The sequence below is a fragment of the Triticum urartu genome, chromosome 1A, assembly GCF_056163025.1.
Source record: "Triticum urartu cultivar PI428250 chromosome 1A, HENAU_Tu73, whole genome shotgun sequence".
NCBI lineage: Eukaryota > Viridiplantae > Streptophyta > Magnoliopsida > Poales > Poaceae > Triticum > Triticum urartu.
Genome location: NC_141873.1, coordinates 21,254,817 through 21,274,344, shown reverse-complemented (window position 1 = coordinate 21,274,344; position 19,528 = coordinate 21,254,817). Strand labels below are relative to the sequence as shown.

The following is a 19,528-nucleotide window of genomic DNA, read 5'->3' as shown; positions in this document are numbered from 1 at the left end:
GACCACCGGAAGGGTTCCGGGGGTCCACCGAGTGGGTCCACCTGCCCCGGGGGGCCACATGGGCTGTAGGGGGTGCGTCTTGGCCTACATGGGCCAAGGGCACCAGCCCCAAGAGGCCCATGCGCCTAGGGTTCACAAAAGGGAAGAGTCCCACTAGTGGAAGGCACCTCCTAGGTGCCTTGGGGGGGAGGGAAACCTCCCTTGGCCGCCGCCCCCCTAGGAGATTGGATCTCCTAGGGCCGGCGCCCCCCCCCCCTTGGCCCTCCTATATATAGTGGGGGAAGGAGGGCTTTTCATCCATGCCTTTGGTTGCCTCCTTCTCCCTCTCCAGCACCTCCTCCTCCTCCATAGTGCTTGGCGAAGCCCTGACGGAGTACTGCAGCTCCATCACCACCACGCCGTCGTGCTGCTGCTGGAGCCATCTTCCTCAACCTCTCCTTCCCTCTTGCTGGATCAAGAAGAAGGAGACATTACACTGACTGTACGTGTGTTGAACGCGGAGGTGCCGTCCGTTCGGTGCTAGGATCTCCGGTGATTTGGATCACGTCGTGTTCGACTACCTCATCCCCGTTCTTTGAACGCTTCCGCTCGCGATCTACAAAGGTATGTAGATGCATCCGATCACTCGTTGCTAGATGAACTCATAGATGGATCTTGGTGAAACCGTAGGAAAATTTTTGTTTTCTGCAATGTTCCCCAACACGTCGTAGTACTTCTCCTCCGGCTCGTAAGCAAGCACGAAAGAAGACAGCCGCAGCCGCTCTGTCTGCTCCGGCGTCTAGCAGTACAGCCAGAGGCGGGAGGCAATACAGATTCGGTCCACCTCTGAAGACTACAGAGAAGTTACCATATGAGATGACCGAACAGGAAAACGCAGAGATCTGTCAAGCCCAAGTGAAGGACTTCTTTGAAAGGGTGAAAGCAAAGAAACATCCATCTCCGGAGGAGAAGATAGATCCGGTGAAAGTGAAGCGCACTCTGGATGCCCTGAAGAAACCACCAAAGTCTCCGCCGAAAGCCAACTATGACCGCATTATTGAAAAGTCATTTCTCGAAGCGAAGCGGTCGGGAAGTACTAGAAGTGATCAAAGGTTAGCAGAACGACGAGCTGGGAAAGAAATTGCCCAGCTCGGCGAACAAGCGGACCAATCGTGCCCCCCGCTCAAGGTGTCTAGCGACATCGTCGCTAATGATCCGAGGATGGTGCCCGGTTATAGCAATCTTGGAGATTACCTGCCCGACGATGTACATTATAATTTCTTGGAGGTGGACGAACACAGATACGAGTACGGGAAGCCTCTCGTCAAAGATGAAAATTCTCTAACAACAATGATGCGAAGATTCCATGATTGGTACATGAAAACCTACAGAGAGTCTGGGGGACGAATACTTTGACGCTTATCGTTAAAGAGGAGCATGACCTCGTTGGAATTGAACTGTTGCATGTTCCATTTGAGTTCTTCCAGTTTTTCAATCAAATGGCCCTCGATAAATAAACGGTCACTTGCTACTGTCTATAAGTAGTACTATTTCTGTCATTAAGTCTCTATATATAGGTCAGCTCTTTCATTGCATGTATTTTTAATTATCCTTACTATATTATGCAGTTTGAAGATCGCCGAATTGAAGAAAATATAAATCGGTGATATTGGGTTCATTAACACAAATCTCATAGATGCAAATGAGGTTAAATTTCATGCAAAAGATACCGAGGCCAACTTGCTACGATCGTTGGTAATAAATGAAAACAAAGATGTAATACTATTTCCTTACAACTTCAAGTGAGTGTTACTTGTTGGAAATATGCCCTAGAGGCAATAATAAAAGCATTATTATTATATTTCCTTGTTCACGATAATTGTCTTTTATTCATGCTATAATTGTGTTATCCGGAAATCGTAATACATGTGTGAATACATAGACACCAACATGTCCCTAGTAAGCCTCTAGTTGACTAGCTCGTTGATCAACTGATAGTCATGGTTTCCTGACTATGGACATTGGATGTCATTGATAACGAGATCACATCATTAGGAGAATGATGTGATGGACAAGACCCAATCCTGAGCATAGCACAAGATCGTATAGTTCGTTTGCTAGAGATTTTCCAATGTCAAGTATCATTTCTTAGACCATGAGATTGTGTAACTCCCGGATACCGTAGGAGTGCTTTGGGTGTGCCAAACGTCACAATGTAACTGGGTGACTATAAAGGTATACTACGGGTATCTCCGAAAGTGTCTGTTGGGTTGACACGGATCAAGACTGGGATTTGTCACTCCGTATGACGGAGAGGTATCACCGGGCCCACTCGGTAATGCATCGTCATAATGAGCTCGATGTGATCAAAGTGTTTGATCGCGGGATCATGCATTACGGTACGAGTAAAGTGACTTGCCGGTAACGAGATTGAACGAGGTATCGGGATACCGACGATCGAATCTCGGGCAAGTAAAATACCGATTGACAAAGGGAATTGCATACGGGATTAATTGAATCCTCGACATCGTGGTTCATCCGATGAGATCATCGAGGAGTATGTGGGAGCCAACATGGGTATCCAGATCCCGTTGTTGGTTATTGGCCGGAGAGGCGTCTCGGTCATGTCTGCATGTCTCCCGAACCCGTAGGGTCTACACACTTAAGGTTCGGTGACGCTAGGGTTGTAAAGATATGTATATGCAGTAATCCGAAAGTTGTTCGGAGTCCCGGATGAGATCCCGGACGTCACGAGGAGTTCCGGAATGGTCCGGAGGTAAAGAATTATATATAGGAAGTGCAGTTTCGGCCATCGGGAAAGATTCGGGGGTCACCGGTATTGTACCGGGACCACCGGATGGGTCCCGGGGGTCCACCGGGTGGGACCACCCATCCCGGAGGGCCCCATGGGCTGAAGTGGGAGGGGGAACCAGCCCATAGTTGGCTGGTGCGCCCCCTTGGCCCACCCCCTTGTGCCTAGGGTTGAAACCCTAGGGTGGGGGGGGGCGCCCACTTGCCTTGGGGGGTACTCCACCCCCCTGGCCGCCGCCCCTTGGGATATTAGATCTCCAGGGCCGCGCCCCCCCCAGGGGGCCTATATAAAGGGGGGGAGGGAGGGGGCAGCCGCACCCTGAAGCTCTGGGGCCTCCCTCTCCCCTGCTACACCTCTCTCTCCCTCGTAGAAGCACGGCGAAGCCCTGCTGCGGTGACCACTGCATCCACCACCACGCCGTCGTGCTGCTGGATCTTCATCAACCTCTCCTTTCCCCTTGCTGGATCAAGAAGGAGGAGACGTCATCCGCTCCGTACGTGTGTTGAACGCGGAGGTGCCGTCCGTTCGGCGCTTGGTCATCGGTGATTTGGATCACGGCGAGTACGACTTCATCATCCACGTTCTAGTGAACGCTTCCGCTCGCGATCTACAAAGGTATGTAGATGCAATCTGAATACTCGTTGCTAGATGAACTCATAGATGGATCTTGGTGAAACCGTAGGAAAATTTTTGTTTTCTGCAACGTTCCCCAACATTACTGTCTTGTGCATATTCGGTTTCCCTTATTAGTCCAGGTTATAGTAATGTAATTGATGAGTTATGCACGCGTGCGCAGCTTCCACTATATTCTCCTAGAGATTAAGCTTGAGCAGGGACTAGTAACCGTCTTAGACTCGAGACGAAAAGATCCTAAAGAGTATGCGGACATGAATGAAATGCTCGAGAAGTAAGTTAAATCAATCATTATCACACCATATCAGCAACTTTGTTCATTTCCTGATATCAAGTAATTGTTTTCTTCGTCTGGCAGGGTTTGAACAAAATTCACCAAAAAAGCTCTGAGACTGCCGAAGAAGCTGCAATTTAGACACCCGAAAGTAAGTACTGCTAGCATGTTCCGCGCATCTCGTAGTGATTCAAGTGCTAGTTTCATCAATACCATTTATAGCATGCTTGCTTATCAGTTTGATTGACCTCTATTTCTTGTAAAGTGGTTGTGGCAGGAAGCCGGGACTAATTACTGTGGATACTACGTTTGCGAGTCCATCCGCCACACGACCTGTGAGCGGGGTGAGCGGGGCTACTCTGACGAACAATATGAAGTGCGTAAGCAATAATATTCATAGTTTTATTTTATTACCATCATTTGTGTTGAGTTTCATTTATTCATATATATATATATATATATATATGTATTGACCCACTTCTTCAAATTACATCTTTCGGATGCGGGATGAACTCCTACCACCAGATCGTATGCGAGCAATTTAAGAGGAATTGGCGGCATTCTTCGTTGACCACGTGATCGCTAAAGATGAAGAATACCATGTGGACCATGTTAGGAGATTATATTGTAAGAGATAATTATATTGTATATATGTAGCCACTAGCGTCGGATAGATATACGAGAACTTGTTGTTCGACCAATCTCTCGGAGAAGGAGAGGTGGTCGATATCACTTCTCTCTGTATGCATATGTTCATGAAGATCTTTTGTTTCTTTCATTTGCTTACTAACTAGCGTGTCGAGTCCTCTCTATACGTATAATACGTAGTATACGTCGACTAAGCATGGAGACAAGAGAGGACACTTCTCTCTATTAATTAGCTAGATAACACAATATATGAAACACCTAAATTAACCCCCCAAAACCCCTAAACCACCCCCATTCAAAAAAAAAACCTCAGCTCCTGCCAGCTGCTGACGCGTGGATGCCTATTGGTCCCGGTTTGTGCCACCAACCGGGACCAAAGGGCCTCCTGCCTGGGCTCGCCGCACGGGCCACGTGGAGGCCCATCTGTCCCGGTTCATGTAAGAACCAGGACTAAAGGCCCAGGGCAATAGTAACGACACTTTAGTCCAGGTTCAACAACCGGGACAAATGGCCCTTTTTCTACTAGTGTATAAACTGCAAAACAACAAGATATCAATGAATTATTTAAGCAACAGTCCTCAGATGATGGCCTAAGTGAAATTTAGGGGAAGAAAATTAGGAACGGTTCAAAGAAATATATCTATACAGCTTGCAGAGGTTTTCGATACCGGTTTTACCTTTTTCTTTCTTAATTCTTTCAGTTTTCTCATTTTTTTTCCTTTTTCTTTTTATTTTCTTTTTTTTCTTTCCAAATTTCACGAACACATTTTTTAAATTCAGGATATTTTTTTAATTGCATGAATTTTTTTTGAAATTCAAAAAAGTTAAAATTAATTGAATATTTCTCCAATTGGAGGTGAACACTTTTTGAAATCAATTTTTTTCATCAAATTGAAAAAAAGTTATTTTTTAAAATTGTGAAATTTTTTTAATTTGTGAATTTTTTAATTCATGAACATTTTTTAAAATAGAATTTATTTAAAATGTGAATAATTTTGAAATCCTGAACTTTTTTTCAAACTGTGAACATTTTTATATTTTCGAACATTCTTTTACAAATTCATGGACATATTTTAAGTCGTGAACATTTTTTCAATATTTCACAAGCATTATTTAAATTGCGTACAATTCCTAAAACTTCATGAACATTTATTAATACATGAATATTGTTTTGAAATCATGAAATTGTTTTGAATCCGTGAGTACTTATCACTTGCCGACCATTTTTGAATTCACGAAAAAAATCACAATTCACAACAGTTTTTAAATCCTGAATTATTTTTAAAAAGGAAGAAACATAAAAAAGAAAAAAGAAAGGATCTTCCCACCGCGCACATGGGCTGGCCCATGAGGGTGCGCGGGGGAATGGGTGGGGGTACGTGCTTCCCTTTTTTCACGCATGTAGGTCGCCATATAGGAGCACCCTGCTGTGAGCCTGTGACTTGTCATGTGAGTTTCGCTGGGCTGATGTGGCCTGGGCTATGTGCAATTCATTTTTTGCTCCAACGCTGGGCAGGCCACGCCCAAGTTGGACTTGTTGTAGCTTCGTGTGCACATACAATAGATGTCCATATAGTACTAAGCAATTTGTATCTAATATGACTATGTTTTTCAATTCAATGTGTTCCAAATTGTGAATACTGCTATGAATTCAAAACCAACTTCTATTACATTGGAAATACCCCTTTTATATATAATGGGCATGTCCTAATTTGACTCATATTATATCAAAACTACCTTCGTTTCTTCTCAACCTAGCATTATCAAATTTGTAATTATTTTTTGATGACATCACAATTTTGCATGTTTTTGTGAGTTTATTTGTGAAAAGATAATGGTCAATGTTTATTAGTTGCCGCATGTGTATGTCTAAGCTAGCATCTATTTATGAGAAGAGAGAGTAAACATTTGTAAATGAACTCATAAAGCATAACCTAGGTCGCTTTTAGACTAAATAACCGATCTGTCGAAAGCAGTACACGCATGGTAGACGCAGGAGGGAGCAGGGGCATGATGATTTCACAACTGATGGATACATTGGCTACCTAAGTGTTGCGGACGTGGCCAACTAATACATGTCCCCCTTTTTCGAAAAAGGCCTCAAATCTGTTAGTCAAATCAATAGTACAGAGCCTGCTAAAAACTTAAGAAAATACATCGAGGTCCTAGGTCCAATAGTCTTCTTTGTCATGAGCAGTCTGACGGCGTGACCCCCGCCACTGCCTCTCCCTTTCTTGAGCCAGCCAGTCGTTGGTTCTCGTGGACAGGGAGACATGAAAGGCGCCACGGGTCTGCCACACCAGCGCCCTAGAGAAGAAACCCTCAAAGTTGTTGCCACGGGGAGATTCATATATCTTAGAAACGTCCAAAAGATCACATACCTTAGGCCAGTATCAGAGGCCACACAAACATACATAGGTAAACTGCCATCGCCATGCCAACAAACCGCATTAGCTAGAAAGGCTCACATGGATCTATGCCACTGAGCCATGCATATACACCTATGCACACGACAATGCTGAGATGAAGATGTATGAGGAAGCTTTATTTGCCAGATTGGTGCCACATCGTAACCCTACTGAAAGCTAGAAAAAACTGCAACTATATTCGGTAGACCATCCAGCACCACGGAATAGACGGAGGAGGGGGACATGTACCTCTTTGAAAGGGCATAGTTTCCTAAACATGGGACTTACTGGTGAAATTTATGTCATGGGGATAACTCTAACCTAGACATGCTACAAACTATGCATGCTCACGCCACATTAATCTACAAGAAGAAATATAGGAAGAGAGTGAAGGCAAGCAAGTCGTCATTACGCACATGTCGTTGTGGACGATTACAGTTTCTCTCTCCTGTGCATTTTATAAAGCAACTCGAGGGCGTCCAGGAAGCAGCCTCCATTTCTTGCAACAGGCTGAGGCAGGGGCGTAGACAGGCCACAGGCTGCCCGGGCCATGGCCTGGGGCGTAGCGAGGGAACACAGTGTTGACTGCAGCAATATTATCGTACTGTAGCTACAGTATTCACTGTAGCCGAAAGGCTGGCCCGAGTCGTGGAATGTTCCTAGCTACGGCACTGGGCTGAGGCATTGTCCTCCAACGACACTGTAGCATTATCCGGGACAAATCCACACAATGACGTCATGGGTAGCCGCAGCCGCAGCCGCACGCCATCAAGGTGGCACCAGCTCGGTGCTGCCAGTCACCACATTTGAAACGTGATAGGGGAAAATTAACAAAATGTAGGTTGCAAGTCACCGCAACGATGAGAGCCGCTCCTACTCACTTGGACATTTCGTCAAACACCTTCCATGCAGTGCCTGAAACATCACGACTGAGAGAAGAGCGATGGATAGAGCCGGACCGCTGCAGCTAGAGGCGGGGGTGTGCGCAGCGGGAGGATGAAGCGTGTGCCTTGGATTTGCTCCTTCATCGACGCTCCTTCGACGCTATGCCCACAGTCCACGATGCACGGAATCCAGCTGGCTGGACGCGGCTTGCCTGCGGCCTTGGCGTGCGACCATCGGTGCGACGCGGCCATCGCACGGCTGTGCGTGAGCCCCCTCCCGCTGCGGATTTTCTCTCAAAAAAAAAACAGAATACAGATCCTAATGCTGATTGCCGTCTGTATGGATACATCCCTTATCCACATCCCTCTCCTGGGTCGGAACTCAAGCTCAGCTGAAGCTTTCCATGTCCTCTGCTGCTCCTGCTCCTCGAGCCTCCAAGCACTTCCTGCCCATCGAGCGGATCTCGTCGCGCTGCCGTGCAGCTTCTACTCGGGCGTGCGCACTCACGCATCTCACCCCATCCCGGTTCCCGGCTGGCCGCCGCCCGCGTGCGCCTGCTGAATCAGCATCCCCGGCTCGGCTGGCCGGTGCCGTGGTCCGCCTGCTGAATCAGCGTCCCGGCTCGGCTGGCCGCCGCCGTGGTCCGCCTGCTCGACCTAGTCGCACAGCAGTTCCATGGGGACGGGATCCTCCACGGCGCCGTCCTCGCTGGTCTGAGATGCGGAACCTAGCGGGAGCATGTGGGACGGCCACGCAAAGGGGTTGGCGTGTCCTTGGCGGGTGCTCGGGCTTGTGGAGGAGGGGCCGAGTATAGAGGGGAAGGACGTCGAGAATCAGCATCGGCGCCATCAAATTGGTACTCAGATAGGAAGAAGAAAGGAACTGCAGCTCATACATGGAGTATTACCTCCGCATAACACAGGTAATTTCCTCTTCTTCTTGTGTCATTCCAGTCTCATGCGTGTTAAATTCAGAGAAGGATGACATTCAGTTAAGATGACAATTACTCTGCTTTCATTCAGTTAAGATGCATGTTAAATTCAGAGAAGGGAGGGCTAATAGCAATTCCAGTACTCTGCTTTCATTCAGTTAAATTAAGATTCCTTACATGCTAAATTCGGACTGATTGTCAATTTGTTTTCTGCTCGCTCTATGCCTCTAAGCATGACATTCAGATAGATGGTTCAGTGTACATATATTATGCATAATTGAAATGGATCATTGGGATCCCGGTCATCGTAACTTAAAATGAGACAAGGATAGCTTAGAGGCTCATATGAGAACGATGCTTGTGGAAAATTGTTCACAGCTAATTCTATGAATTAGTACGCAATTAAAAAATATATGTGAACTAGTATATTTGATTGGGGACATTTAGTAGCATTCAGTTGATGGTACATACAAGTTCCAATAAAAATTATTTGCAACTTTGAAGTCAAAACACACATGAGATAAAACTCGCGACAACAAAATAGATCATGTTGGCTTCGGTTGATTGAGGAAGGCTTGGTTTTGTCCTGTCGTCACACTAGAGGTAGAGGTTCCAATGGTCCTTTGCACTGAGGGATTCTGCGCCGATTGTTGCTGCTGTAAATAGGTAGACATGTGATTTTTCGGATGACCTTGGGCAGAAAGGTAGCAATTTCAGTTTCATTGAAGTTGAGAAATTGGAAAACTTGGAAGTATGGAATGTTATACCACTGGAGTATAGTGTGGGTCTTGGGTCTGTGGTGGCATCAGGATGGTGTGACCAACTGATGGCTGCATTGTAGCATTTACAATAGATGTCGCCTTCGGTTGAAGAAGGAGGCCTTGATTTTATCCCGTCATCGAACTATAGTTAGAGGCTCCAATGGGTTCTATCAGGCAAGGATTCAGAGCAGAGTTCTTCTGTTGTAAAAAGGTGTACTTGTGGTTTGTTGGATGACCCTGTGCACAACGTAGGAACTTTCAGTTTAAATGAAGTTTAAAAGGCTGGAAAACTCAAAAGGGGGGAATGTTATACCACTGGAGTATTGTGTGGTGCTTGGGTTTGTGGTTGCATCGGAAAGCTCGGACCAGTTGATGGTTGCATTATAGCATTTAGGATAGGTGTTGGTTGAGCAGAGTTATGCTTTTGTATATAGGTGGACATGTGGTTTGTCGGATGACACTGTGCACAAAGTAGCAACTATCAGTTTCAGTGAAGTTTAAAAACTGGAAAACTCGAAAGGGTGGAATGTTGTACCACTGGAGTGTTGTGTGGTGCTTGGGTTTGTGGTTGCATGGGGAAGCTCGGACCAGTTGATGGCTGCATTGTAGCATTTTGGATAGGTGTTGGCTGAGCAGAGTTCTGCTGCTGTAAATAGGTGGACATGTGGTCTGTCGGATGACCCTGTGCACAAAGTAGCAAAGTTCGGTTTCAATGAAGTTTAAAAAAAATCGTAAACTTGAAAGAGTGGACTGCTTCTACCACTGTTGTGTTGTATGGTTGGAATCCCGCCAACAGTTGTTGGGTATGCAGTGGCATCGGGATGGTATTATCAATTGATGGTTGCATTGAAGCATTTAGGATAGTGTTGTAGTCTAATTGATATGCACCCATTTGGTTACCGAAAAATTCCAAAGGACCCTGCTGAAAATGATAGAGAAAGGTCAATACAATTGAGTGTTTTATAAGAAACAAGCAACAACGTTATACCGTTGAGAGGCCATGAGGTTGTAGTTGTACAATAACTTTTTTGTTCTTTTTCTTCTTTGAAGTTGGTTTCTCCGAAGGGGCCTATCAAAAATGATTCAAAAGGTTAATAATGTTGAAGGTTTTATAAGACACAAAGCGACGAAGTATAATACCTTTGAGGTGCCATGAGGCTCTAGTTGTACAATATCATCTGTGTTCCTTTTCTTCTTTGAAGTTGCTTTCTCAAATCCACCAACAGGCCTTTTTGATCCTTTGACAGTCTTCTCCTTGACCTTCATACCTTTTGGCTTTGCAAGCCCATCATTATGTTTTGAAATTCTGCTACAGGGGATGTTCACTCCTGCTGCCACTGTAATGGTAAACATCAGTCTTTGTTTGTCAATAGTCTAGGAAATTATTATTAGTATAATATGCACCTTCTTTAATACACGAGTCTCCCAAATCTGGATCAGCTCTAATCTTCAAGCATTTCTCCACATCTTGTGCTAATTGCTCTGCAAATTTAGCAGCCTTATTGTATGAGTCTTCTGACTCAGCGGCACGAGCAACTATTTTCAAGAACATTCTGCACAGTTCCTTGTAGCGATTAGACATTCTTGCTTTTAGGTTCTCATGCGGGTTGCATTTGCTTATTATATCTAGAACTTTGGCATCAATTGTCCATCTTTTCAAGATATATTCTCCAGGGATATGCTTGATATTATTAATATCAAGTACCTTCAAGCAATGAGAGCAAAGGATTCCAGAAAACTCAAACCTTTTGCAGCTGCAACTAACCTTTTCTTCTTTTGGAATGAATCTAACAACATGCTCCCGTTGTGTGCCATGAAATTTTACTACATAAATCTTCAACTCTGTGTCACTTTCATCACAAAGCAATGTGTCGTAGTTCAGAGTCCGAAGCACTTGATCTTGAAACGTCTTGAATATTGCTGGAGTATATGTAGCTGCAGCTTGTGTTAGCATATAACTTGATTCAGCCTTCAACTTCGGAGTAGTTTGTGTTGCTTTAAAGTCATACTTCACCTCTTCACATCTTTTATCTGAAACTAGCCGTTCAAAAGGCTCAAAGAAAGTAAGCATGTCATATTTAACACTAATGTACCTCTTTAGTTCATTGTTCATGCTTTCACTTCGTTGGGTAGTGCTCATGTGGGCAGAGAACGTATTTTTACCATATACTGGTGCCCACTGTTCTTTCTTCTCAAATAGCCTTTGCAACCATGCATTGTCACCTAGTCCATACTTGTCAATCATTTTATTCCATGCACTTACAAATTCATCTTCCTCTTCTATATCATATATACAATGTTGAAAATCAACATTGAATTTCTTATATTCATCAACAACTCCAGCGAGATGCTTGCAAGCATTTTGATTCATATGCCACACGCAAAGTCTATGGTGAGAATGAGGGAACACTTTACGGATTGCCTTTGCCATTGCTGCATCTTCATCGGTGAGAATTGTACGTGGATGTTTCCCAGACATAACTTTTAAGAAAGTTCTGAAAAGCCAAGCAAAGCTTGCAGCAGTTTCATCATAGAGAAGTGCGGCGCCAAAGACAACAGTTTTTTGATGATTATTCACCCCAACAATCAAACCAAATGGGCGTCCATCATCTAGTTTCCTGTATGTGGTGTCAAAGCATATAACATCGCCGAATAATGCGTAGTCTGATACCATTTTCGAGTCAGTCCAAAAAATATTAGTTATCAACTCATCTTCATCAACTTGAATTGAATAGAAGAAGTTGACATCTTCTGAGACCTTCTTCTCCATGTACTCTAATACTCCCCCTGTGTCACCATTCTTTGCTTTTATTGTTCTCTTTGAGTACAAACGATTTTTCAAATCTTCACGTATAAAGCCAAGGTTTTCACTTCCACATGCTTCCTTGGCCATCAAATCGAATGTTGCTTTATTTGAAATGCCTACTGACTTTGCAACCTCAGCATTTGCTATATGTGCTTCTGTTACTTTTCTCTGGGATCTCAAGTACTGCGCCATGATTCCATGAGCAAGAGTGTGGTTATGTGATGCCTCGAATTCATACACACAATAAAAAGCATTTTTAAGGCTTATCTTCATACGAGCATTACAACCACATCGTGTTTCAGGCCTACTGTAACTGAATGTGTCCTCTCTTTTATCTTCTTGCCGGTGGCCTGTGAGTTGTAGTACTTGTCTTAGAGCATAAATAAGTGGTTAGAATCAAAACAAATTAGAAGTAACATGTACCTTGACGAGAGCATGTAAATGTGCGTTGCTGAAATACAGAAGAGTTCTTCACTTTATGGCCACTACTTCTTCTGATGCTGAAACCGATAGTTTCAGCATACTTGTTATAAAATAAATAAGCTTCCTCTTCAGATAAAAATGTCATGCCAAGCTTTGGTACCCTTTCATCACTGTGATCTGCCGTGGTTTGTTGCGAATCCTGTATCAGTTAGGATTCAATTTAGTTAATCCACAGACATGGCAAATGGCAATCATATTTCCCTACCACAAGTTTTGATCAACCCATTCATGAATCATATTTATCTGTCTTGCAATCATATTTGTATTGGGAAACATGCGGTGCATTGAGGGATCAATACTGTAGTAGTCTTAAGGTTTAGAGGAAAAATTAAGATGCACTCTGCAATCCTTGTTCTATTTTATACGGTTTGTGCAAGAACGTCTTTTCATCCAATTAAATGTGAAATTGGGGTACTGTACATGCTCCTAATTTGTTTTTCCAAATGCAACAGAACCAGAACTAACTTCTTGTCGTCGTTTCACATCTCCAGATTGTGGTCACTAGTCATGGTTTCCTGTACAAGTTCTAAAACGGTACAACAGGAGAATTTGCCGGTGATTCATCGTGAAGAACATAGTGCGATTTCTTACTTTTGGTGACTGGGAATCATCGGGAGCATCTTGGTTCCCTGGACCACTTCTTGGAGAAGCCACCGGGGACGTGAGACTCGAAGAAGACATCAGGGACGGGATTCCTTGGCTGCCCAATTTAAGAGGAGATTTTACCTGTGCTTCCTTGGTCAAGCCGCCATTGATTGTTCTGCCGAGGTTGTAGGCCTCTCTCGCCTTCAGGAGTATATTTTGGCGTGCTTTTCTGCATATGCGGATCTGTTTCGCGGGCATTTTGTGGATATGTTTCACAGATGATGAGTTTTTTTTTCACTTGATTTTTGTTTAGTCTTAATGGTGCGAGAGTATTACGGAACGAAATAGGTATCACGGGATGTCCCGTATTAGGATCTGTATTCTGTTTTTTTTTGAGATAAAATCAGCAGCCATCGCACGGCTTGCCTGCGGCCTTGGCGTGCGAACATCGGTGCGACGCGGCCATCGCACGGCTGTGCGTGAGCCCCCTCCCGCTGCGGATTTTCTCTCAAAAAAAACAGAATACAGATCCTAATGCTGATTGCCGTCTGTATGGATACATCCCTTATCCACATCCCTCTCCTGGGTCGGAACTCAAGCTCAGCTGAAGCTTTCCATGTCCTCTGCTGCTCCTGCTCCTCGAGCCTCCAAGCACTTCCTGCCCATCGAGCGGATCTCTTCGCGCTGCCGTGCAGCTTCTACTCGGGCGTGCGCACTCACGCATCTCACCCCATCCCGGTTCCCGGATGGCCGCCGCCCGCGTGCGCCTGCTGAATCAGCATCCCCGGCTCGGCTGGCCGGCGCCATGGTCCGCCTGCTGAATCAGCGTCCCGGCTCGGCTGGCCGCCGCCGTGGTCCGCCTGCTCGACCTAGTCGCACAGCAGTTCCATGGGGACGGGATCCTCCACGGCGCCGTCCTCGCTGGTCTGAGATGTGGAGCCTAGCGGGAGCATGTGGGACGGCCACGCAAAGGGGTTGGCGTGTCCTTGGCGGGTGCTCGGGCTTGTGGAGGAGGGGCCGAGTATAGAGGGGAAGGACGTCGAGAATCAGCATCGACGCCATCAAATTGGTACTCAGATAGGAAGAAGAAAGGAACTGCAGCTCATACATGTAGTATTACCTCCGCATAACACAGGTAATTTCCTCTTCTTCTTGTGTCATTCCAGTCTCATGCATGTTAAATTCAGAGAAGGATGACATTCAGTTAAGATGACAATTACTCTGCTTTCATTCAGTTAAGATGCGTGTTAAATTCAGAGAAGGGAGGGCTAATAGCAATTCCAGTACTCTGCTTTCATTCAGTTAAATTAAGATTCCTTACATGCTAAATTCGGACTGATTGTCAATTTGTTTTCTGCTCGCTCTATGCCTCTAAGCATGACATTCAGATAGATGGTTCAATGTACATATATTATGCATAATTGAAATGGATCATTGGGATCCCGGTCATCGTAACTTAAAATGAGACAAGGATAGCTTAGAGGCTCATATGAGAACGATGCTTGTGGAAAATTGTTCACAGCTAATTCTATGAATTAGTACGCAATTAAAAAATATATGTGAACTGGTATATTTGATTGGGGACATTTAGTAGCATTCAGTTGATGGTACATACAAGTTCTAATAAAAATTATTTGCAACTTTGAAGTCAAAACACACATGAGATAAAACTCGCGACAACAAAATAGATCATGTTGGCTTCGGTTGATTGAGGAAGGCTTGGTTTTGTCCTGTCGTCACACTAGAGGTAGAGGTTCCAATGGTCCTTTGCACTGAGGGATTCTGCGCCGATTGTTGCTGCTGTAAGTAGGTAGACATGTGATTTTTCGGATGACCCTGGGCAGAAAGGTAGCAATTTCAGTTTCATTGACCTTGAGAAATTGGAAAACTTGGAAGTATGGAATGTTATACCACTGGAGTATAGTGTGGGTCTTGGGTCTGTGGTGGCATCAGGATGGTGTGACCAACTGATGGCTGCATTGTAGCATTTACAATAGATGTCGCCTTCGGTTGAAGAAGGAGGCCTTGATTTTATCCTGTCATCGAACTATAGTTAGAGGCTCCAATGGGTTCTATCAGGCAGGGATTCAGAGCAGAGTTCTTCTGTTGTAAAAAGGTGTACTTATGGTTTGTTGGATGACCCTGTGCACAATGTAGGAACTTTCAGTTTAAATGAAGTTTAAAAGGCTGGAAAACTCAAAAGGGGGGAATGTTATACCACTGGAGTATTGTGTGGTGCTTGGGTTTGTGGTTGCATCGGAAAGCTCGGACCAGTTGATGGTTGCATTATAGCATTTAGGATAGGTGTTGGTTGAGCAGAGTTATGCTTTTGTATATAGGTGGACATGTGGTTTGTCGGATGACCCTGTGCACAAAGTAGCAACTATCAGTTTCAGTGAAGTTTAAAAACAGGAAAACTCTAAAGGGTGGAATGTTGTACCACTGGAGTGTTGTGTGGTGCTTGGGTTTGTGGTTGCATGGGGAAGCTTGGACCAGTTGATGGCTGCATTGTAGCATTTTGGATAGGTGTTGGCTGAGCAGAGTTCTGCTGCTGTAAATAGGTGGACATGTGGTCTGTCGGATGACCCTGTGCACAAAATAGCAAAGTTCAGTTTCAATGAAGTTTAAAAAAATCGTAAACTTGAAAGAGTGGACTGCTTCTACCATTGTTGTGTTGTATGGTTGGAATCCTGCCAACAGTTGTTGGGTATGCAGTGGCATCGGGATGGTATTATCAATTGATGGTTGCATTGAAGCATTTAGGATAGTGTTGTAGTCTAATTGATATGCACCCATTTGGTTATCGAAAAATTCCAAAGGACCCTGTTGAAAATGATAGAGAAAGGTCAATACAATTGAGTGTTTTATAAGAAACAAGCAACAACGTTATACCGTTGAGAGGCCATGAGGTTGTAGTTGTACAATAACTTTTTTGTTCTTTTTCTTCTTTGAAGTTGGTTTCTCCGAAGGGGCCTATCAAAAATGATTCAAAAGGTTAATAATGTTGAAGGTTTTATAAGACACAAAGCGACGAAGTATAATACCTTTGAGGTGCCATGAGGCTCTAGTTGTACAATATCATCTGTGTTCCTTTTCTTCTTTGAAGTTGCTTTCTCAAATCCACCAACAGGCCTTTTTGATCCTTTGACAGTCTTCTCCTTGACCTTCATACCTTTTGGCTTTGCAAGCCCATCATTATGTTTTGAAATTCTGCTACAGGGGATGTTCACTCCTGCTGCCACTGTAATGGTAAACATCAGTCTTTGTTTGTCAATAGTCTAGGAAATTATTATTAGTATAATATGCACCTTCTTTAGTACACGAGTCTCCCAAATCTGGATCAGCTCTAATCTTCAAGAATTTCTCCACATCTTGTGCTAATTGCTCTGCAAATTTAGCAGCCTTATTGTATGAGTCTTCTGACTCAGCGGCACGAGCAGCTATTTTCAAGAACATTCTGCACAGTTCCTTGTAGCGATTGGACATTCTTGCTTTTAGGTTCTCATGCGGGTTGCATTTGCTTATTATATCTAGAACTTTGGCATCAATTGTCCATCTTTTCAAGATATATTCTCCAGGGATATGCTTGATATTATTAATATCAAGTACCTTCAAGCAATGAGAGCAAAGGATTCCAGAAAACTCAAACCTTTTGCAGCTGCAACTAACCTTTTCTTCTTTTGGAGTGAATCTAACAACATGCTCCCGTTGTGTGCCATGAAATTTTACTACATAAATCTTCAACTCTGTGTCACTTTCATCACAAAGCAATGTGTCGTAGTTCAGAGTCCGAAGCACTTGATCTTGAAACATCTTGAATATTCTGGAGTATATGTAGCTGCAGCTTGTGTTAGCATATAGCTTGATTCAGCCTTCAACTTCGGAGTAGTTTGTGTTGCTTTAAAGTCATACTTCACCTCTTCACATCTTTTATCTGAAACTAGCCGTTCAAAATGCTCAAAGAAAGTAAGCATGTCATATTTAACACTAATGTACCTCTTTAGTTCATTGTTCATGCTTTCACTTCGTTGGGTAGTGCTCATGTGGGCAGAGAACGTATTTTTACCATATACTAGTGCCCACTGTTCTTTCTTCTCAAATAGCCTTTGCAACCATGCATTGTCACCTAGTCCATACTTGTCAATCATTTTATTCCATGCACTTACAAATTCATCCTCCTCTTCTATATCATATATACAATGTTGAAAATCAACATTGAATTTCTTATATTCATCAACAACTCCAGCGAGATGCTTGCAAGCATTTTGATTCATATGCCACACGCAAAGTCTATGGTGAGAATGAGGGAACACTTTACGGATTGCCTTTGCCATTGCTGCATCTTCATCGGTGAGAATTGTACGTGGATGTTTCCCAGACATAACTTTTAAGAAAGTTCTGAAAAGCCAAGCAAAGCTTGCAGCAGTTTCATCATAGAGAAGTGCGGCGCCAAAGACAACAGTTTTTTGATGATTATTCACCCCAACAATCAAACCAAATGGGCGTCCATCATCTAGTTTCCTATATGTGGTGTCAAAGCATATAACATCGCCGAATAATGCGTAGTCTGATACCATTTTCGAGTCAGTCCAAAAAATATTAGTTATCAACTCCTCTTCATCAACTTGAATTGAATAGAAGAAGTTGACATCTTCTGAGACCTTCTTCTCCATGTACTCTAATACTCCCCCTGTGTCACCATTCTTTGCTTTTATTGTTCTCTTTGAGTACAGACGATTTTTCAAATCTTCACGTATAAAGCCAAGGTTTTCACTTCCACATGCTTCCTTGGCCATCAAATCGAATGTTGCTTTATTTGAAATGCCTACTGACTTTGCAACCTCAGCATTTGCTATATGTGCTTCTGTTACTTTTCTCTGGGATCTCAAGTACTGGGCCATGATTCCATGAGCAAGAGTGTGGTTATGTGATGCCTCGAATTCATACACACAATAAAAAGCATTTTTAAGGCTTATCTTCATACGAGCATTACAACCACATCGTGTTTCAGGCCTACTGTAACTGAATGTGTCCTCTCTTTTATCTTCTTGCCGGTGGCCTGTGTGTAGTACTTGTCTTAGATCATAAATAAGTGGTTAGAATCAAAACAAATTAGAAGTAACATGTACCTTGACGAGAGCATGTAAATGTGCGTTGCTGAAATACATAAGAGTTCTTCACTTTATGGCCACTACTTCTTTTGATGCTGAAACCGATAGTTTCATTATACTTGTTATAAAATAAATAAGCTTCCTCTTCAGATAAAAATGTCATGCCAAGCTTTGGTACCCTTTCATCACTGTGATCTGCCGTGGTTTGTTGCGAATCCTGTATCAGTTAGGATTCAATTTAGTTAATCCACAGACATGGCAAATGGCAATCATATTTCCCTACCACAAGTTTTGATCAACCCATTCATGAATCATATTTATCTGTCTTGCAATCATATTTGTATTGGGAAACATGCAGTGCATTGAGGGATCAATACTGTAGTAGTCTTAAGGTTTAGAGGAAAAATTAAGATGCACTCTGCAATCCTTGTTCTATTTTATACGGTTTGTGCAAGAACGTCTTTTCATCCAATTAAATGTGAAATTGGGGTACTGTACATGCTCCTAATTTGTTTGTCCAAATGCAACAGAACCAGAACTAACTTCTTGTCGTTGTTTCGCATCTCCAGATTGTGATCACTAGTCATGGTTTCCTGTACAAGTTCTAAAACGGTACAACAGGAGAATTTGCCGGTGATTCATCATGAAGAACATAGTGCGATTTCTTACTTTTGGTGACTGGGAATCATCGGGAGCATCTTGGTTCCCTGGACCACTTCTTGGAGAAGCCACCGGGGATGTGAGACTCGAAGAAGACATCAGGGACGGGATTCCTTGGCTGCCCAATTTAAGAGGAGATTTTACCTGTGCTTCCTTGGTCAAGCCGCCATTGATTGTTCTGCCGAGGTTGTAGGCCTCTCTCGCTTTCAGGAGTATATTTTGGCATGCTTTTCTGCATATGCGGATCTGTTTCGCGGGCATTTTGTGGATATGTTTCACAGACGATGAGTTTTTTTTTCACTTGATTTTTGTTTAGTCTTAATGGTGCGAGAGTATTACAGAACGAAATAGGTATCACGGGATGTCCGGTATTAGGATCTGTTTTCTGTTTTTTTAGAGAGAAAATCCGCAGCCATCGCACGGCTTGCCTGCGGCCTTGGCGTGCGACCATCGGTGCGACGCGGCCATCGCACGGCTGTGCGTGAGCCCCCTCCCGCTGCGGATTTTCTCTCAAAAAAAAACCAGAATACAGATCCTAATGCTGATTGCCGT

At 43.8% G+C, this 19,528-nt stretch overlaps 1 protein-coding gene and 1 long non-coding RNA gene across 2 annotated transcripts; one reads left to right on the top strand and one right to left on the bottom strand.

The window, feature by feature from the left end:
• Positions 1-7,883: 7,883 nt before the first annotated feature.
• On the top strand, positions 7,884-19,319 carry LOC147988577 (uncharacterized). Its single transcript, XR_015617292.1, has 3 exons — positions 7,884-8,561; positions 13,112-14,340; positions 18,886-19,319. It is a non-coding gene; the product is annotated as an uncharacterized LOC147988577 (long non-coding RNA).
• Positions 8,568-13,090, bottom strand: LOC147988578 (protein FAR1-RELATED SEQUENCE 5-like). The gene is made up of 2 exons (XM_087544775.1): positions 12,561-13,090; positions 8,568-12,487 (listed from the first exon to the last, which is right to left on the bottom strand). Exons 1-2 carry the CDS (start codon positions 12,703-12,705, stop codon positions 10,698-10,700), a joined length of 1,935 nt encoding a protein of 644 aa, XP_087400901.1. The 5' UTR covers positions 12,706-13,090; the 3' UTR covers positions 8,568-10,697.
• Positions 19,320-19,528: the final 209 nt, after the last annotated feature.

What these genes read in the sequence shown, in the direction of transcription:
- LOC147988578 (XM_087544775.1), bottom strand. Translation starts at nt 12,705, where the DNA reads ATGACATTTTTATCTGAAGAGGAAGCTTATTTATTTTATAACAAGTAT. An exon ending in ATTTACATGCTCTCGTCAAG is followed by an intron (nt 12,488 to 12,560) that starts GTACATGTTACT and finishes TACAACTCACAG; the next exon opens with GCCACCGGCAAGAAGATAAA.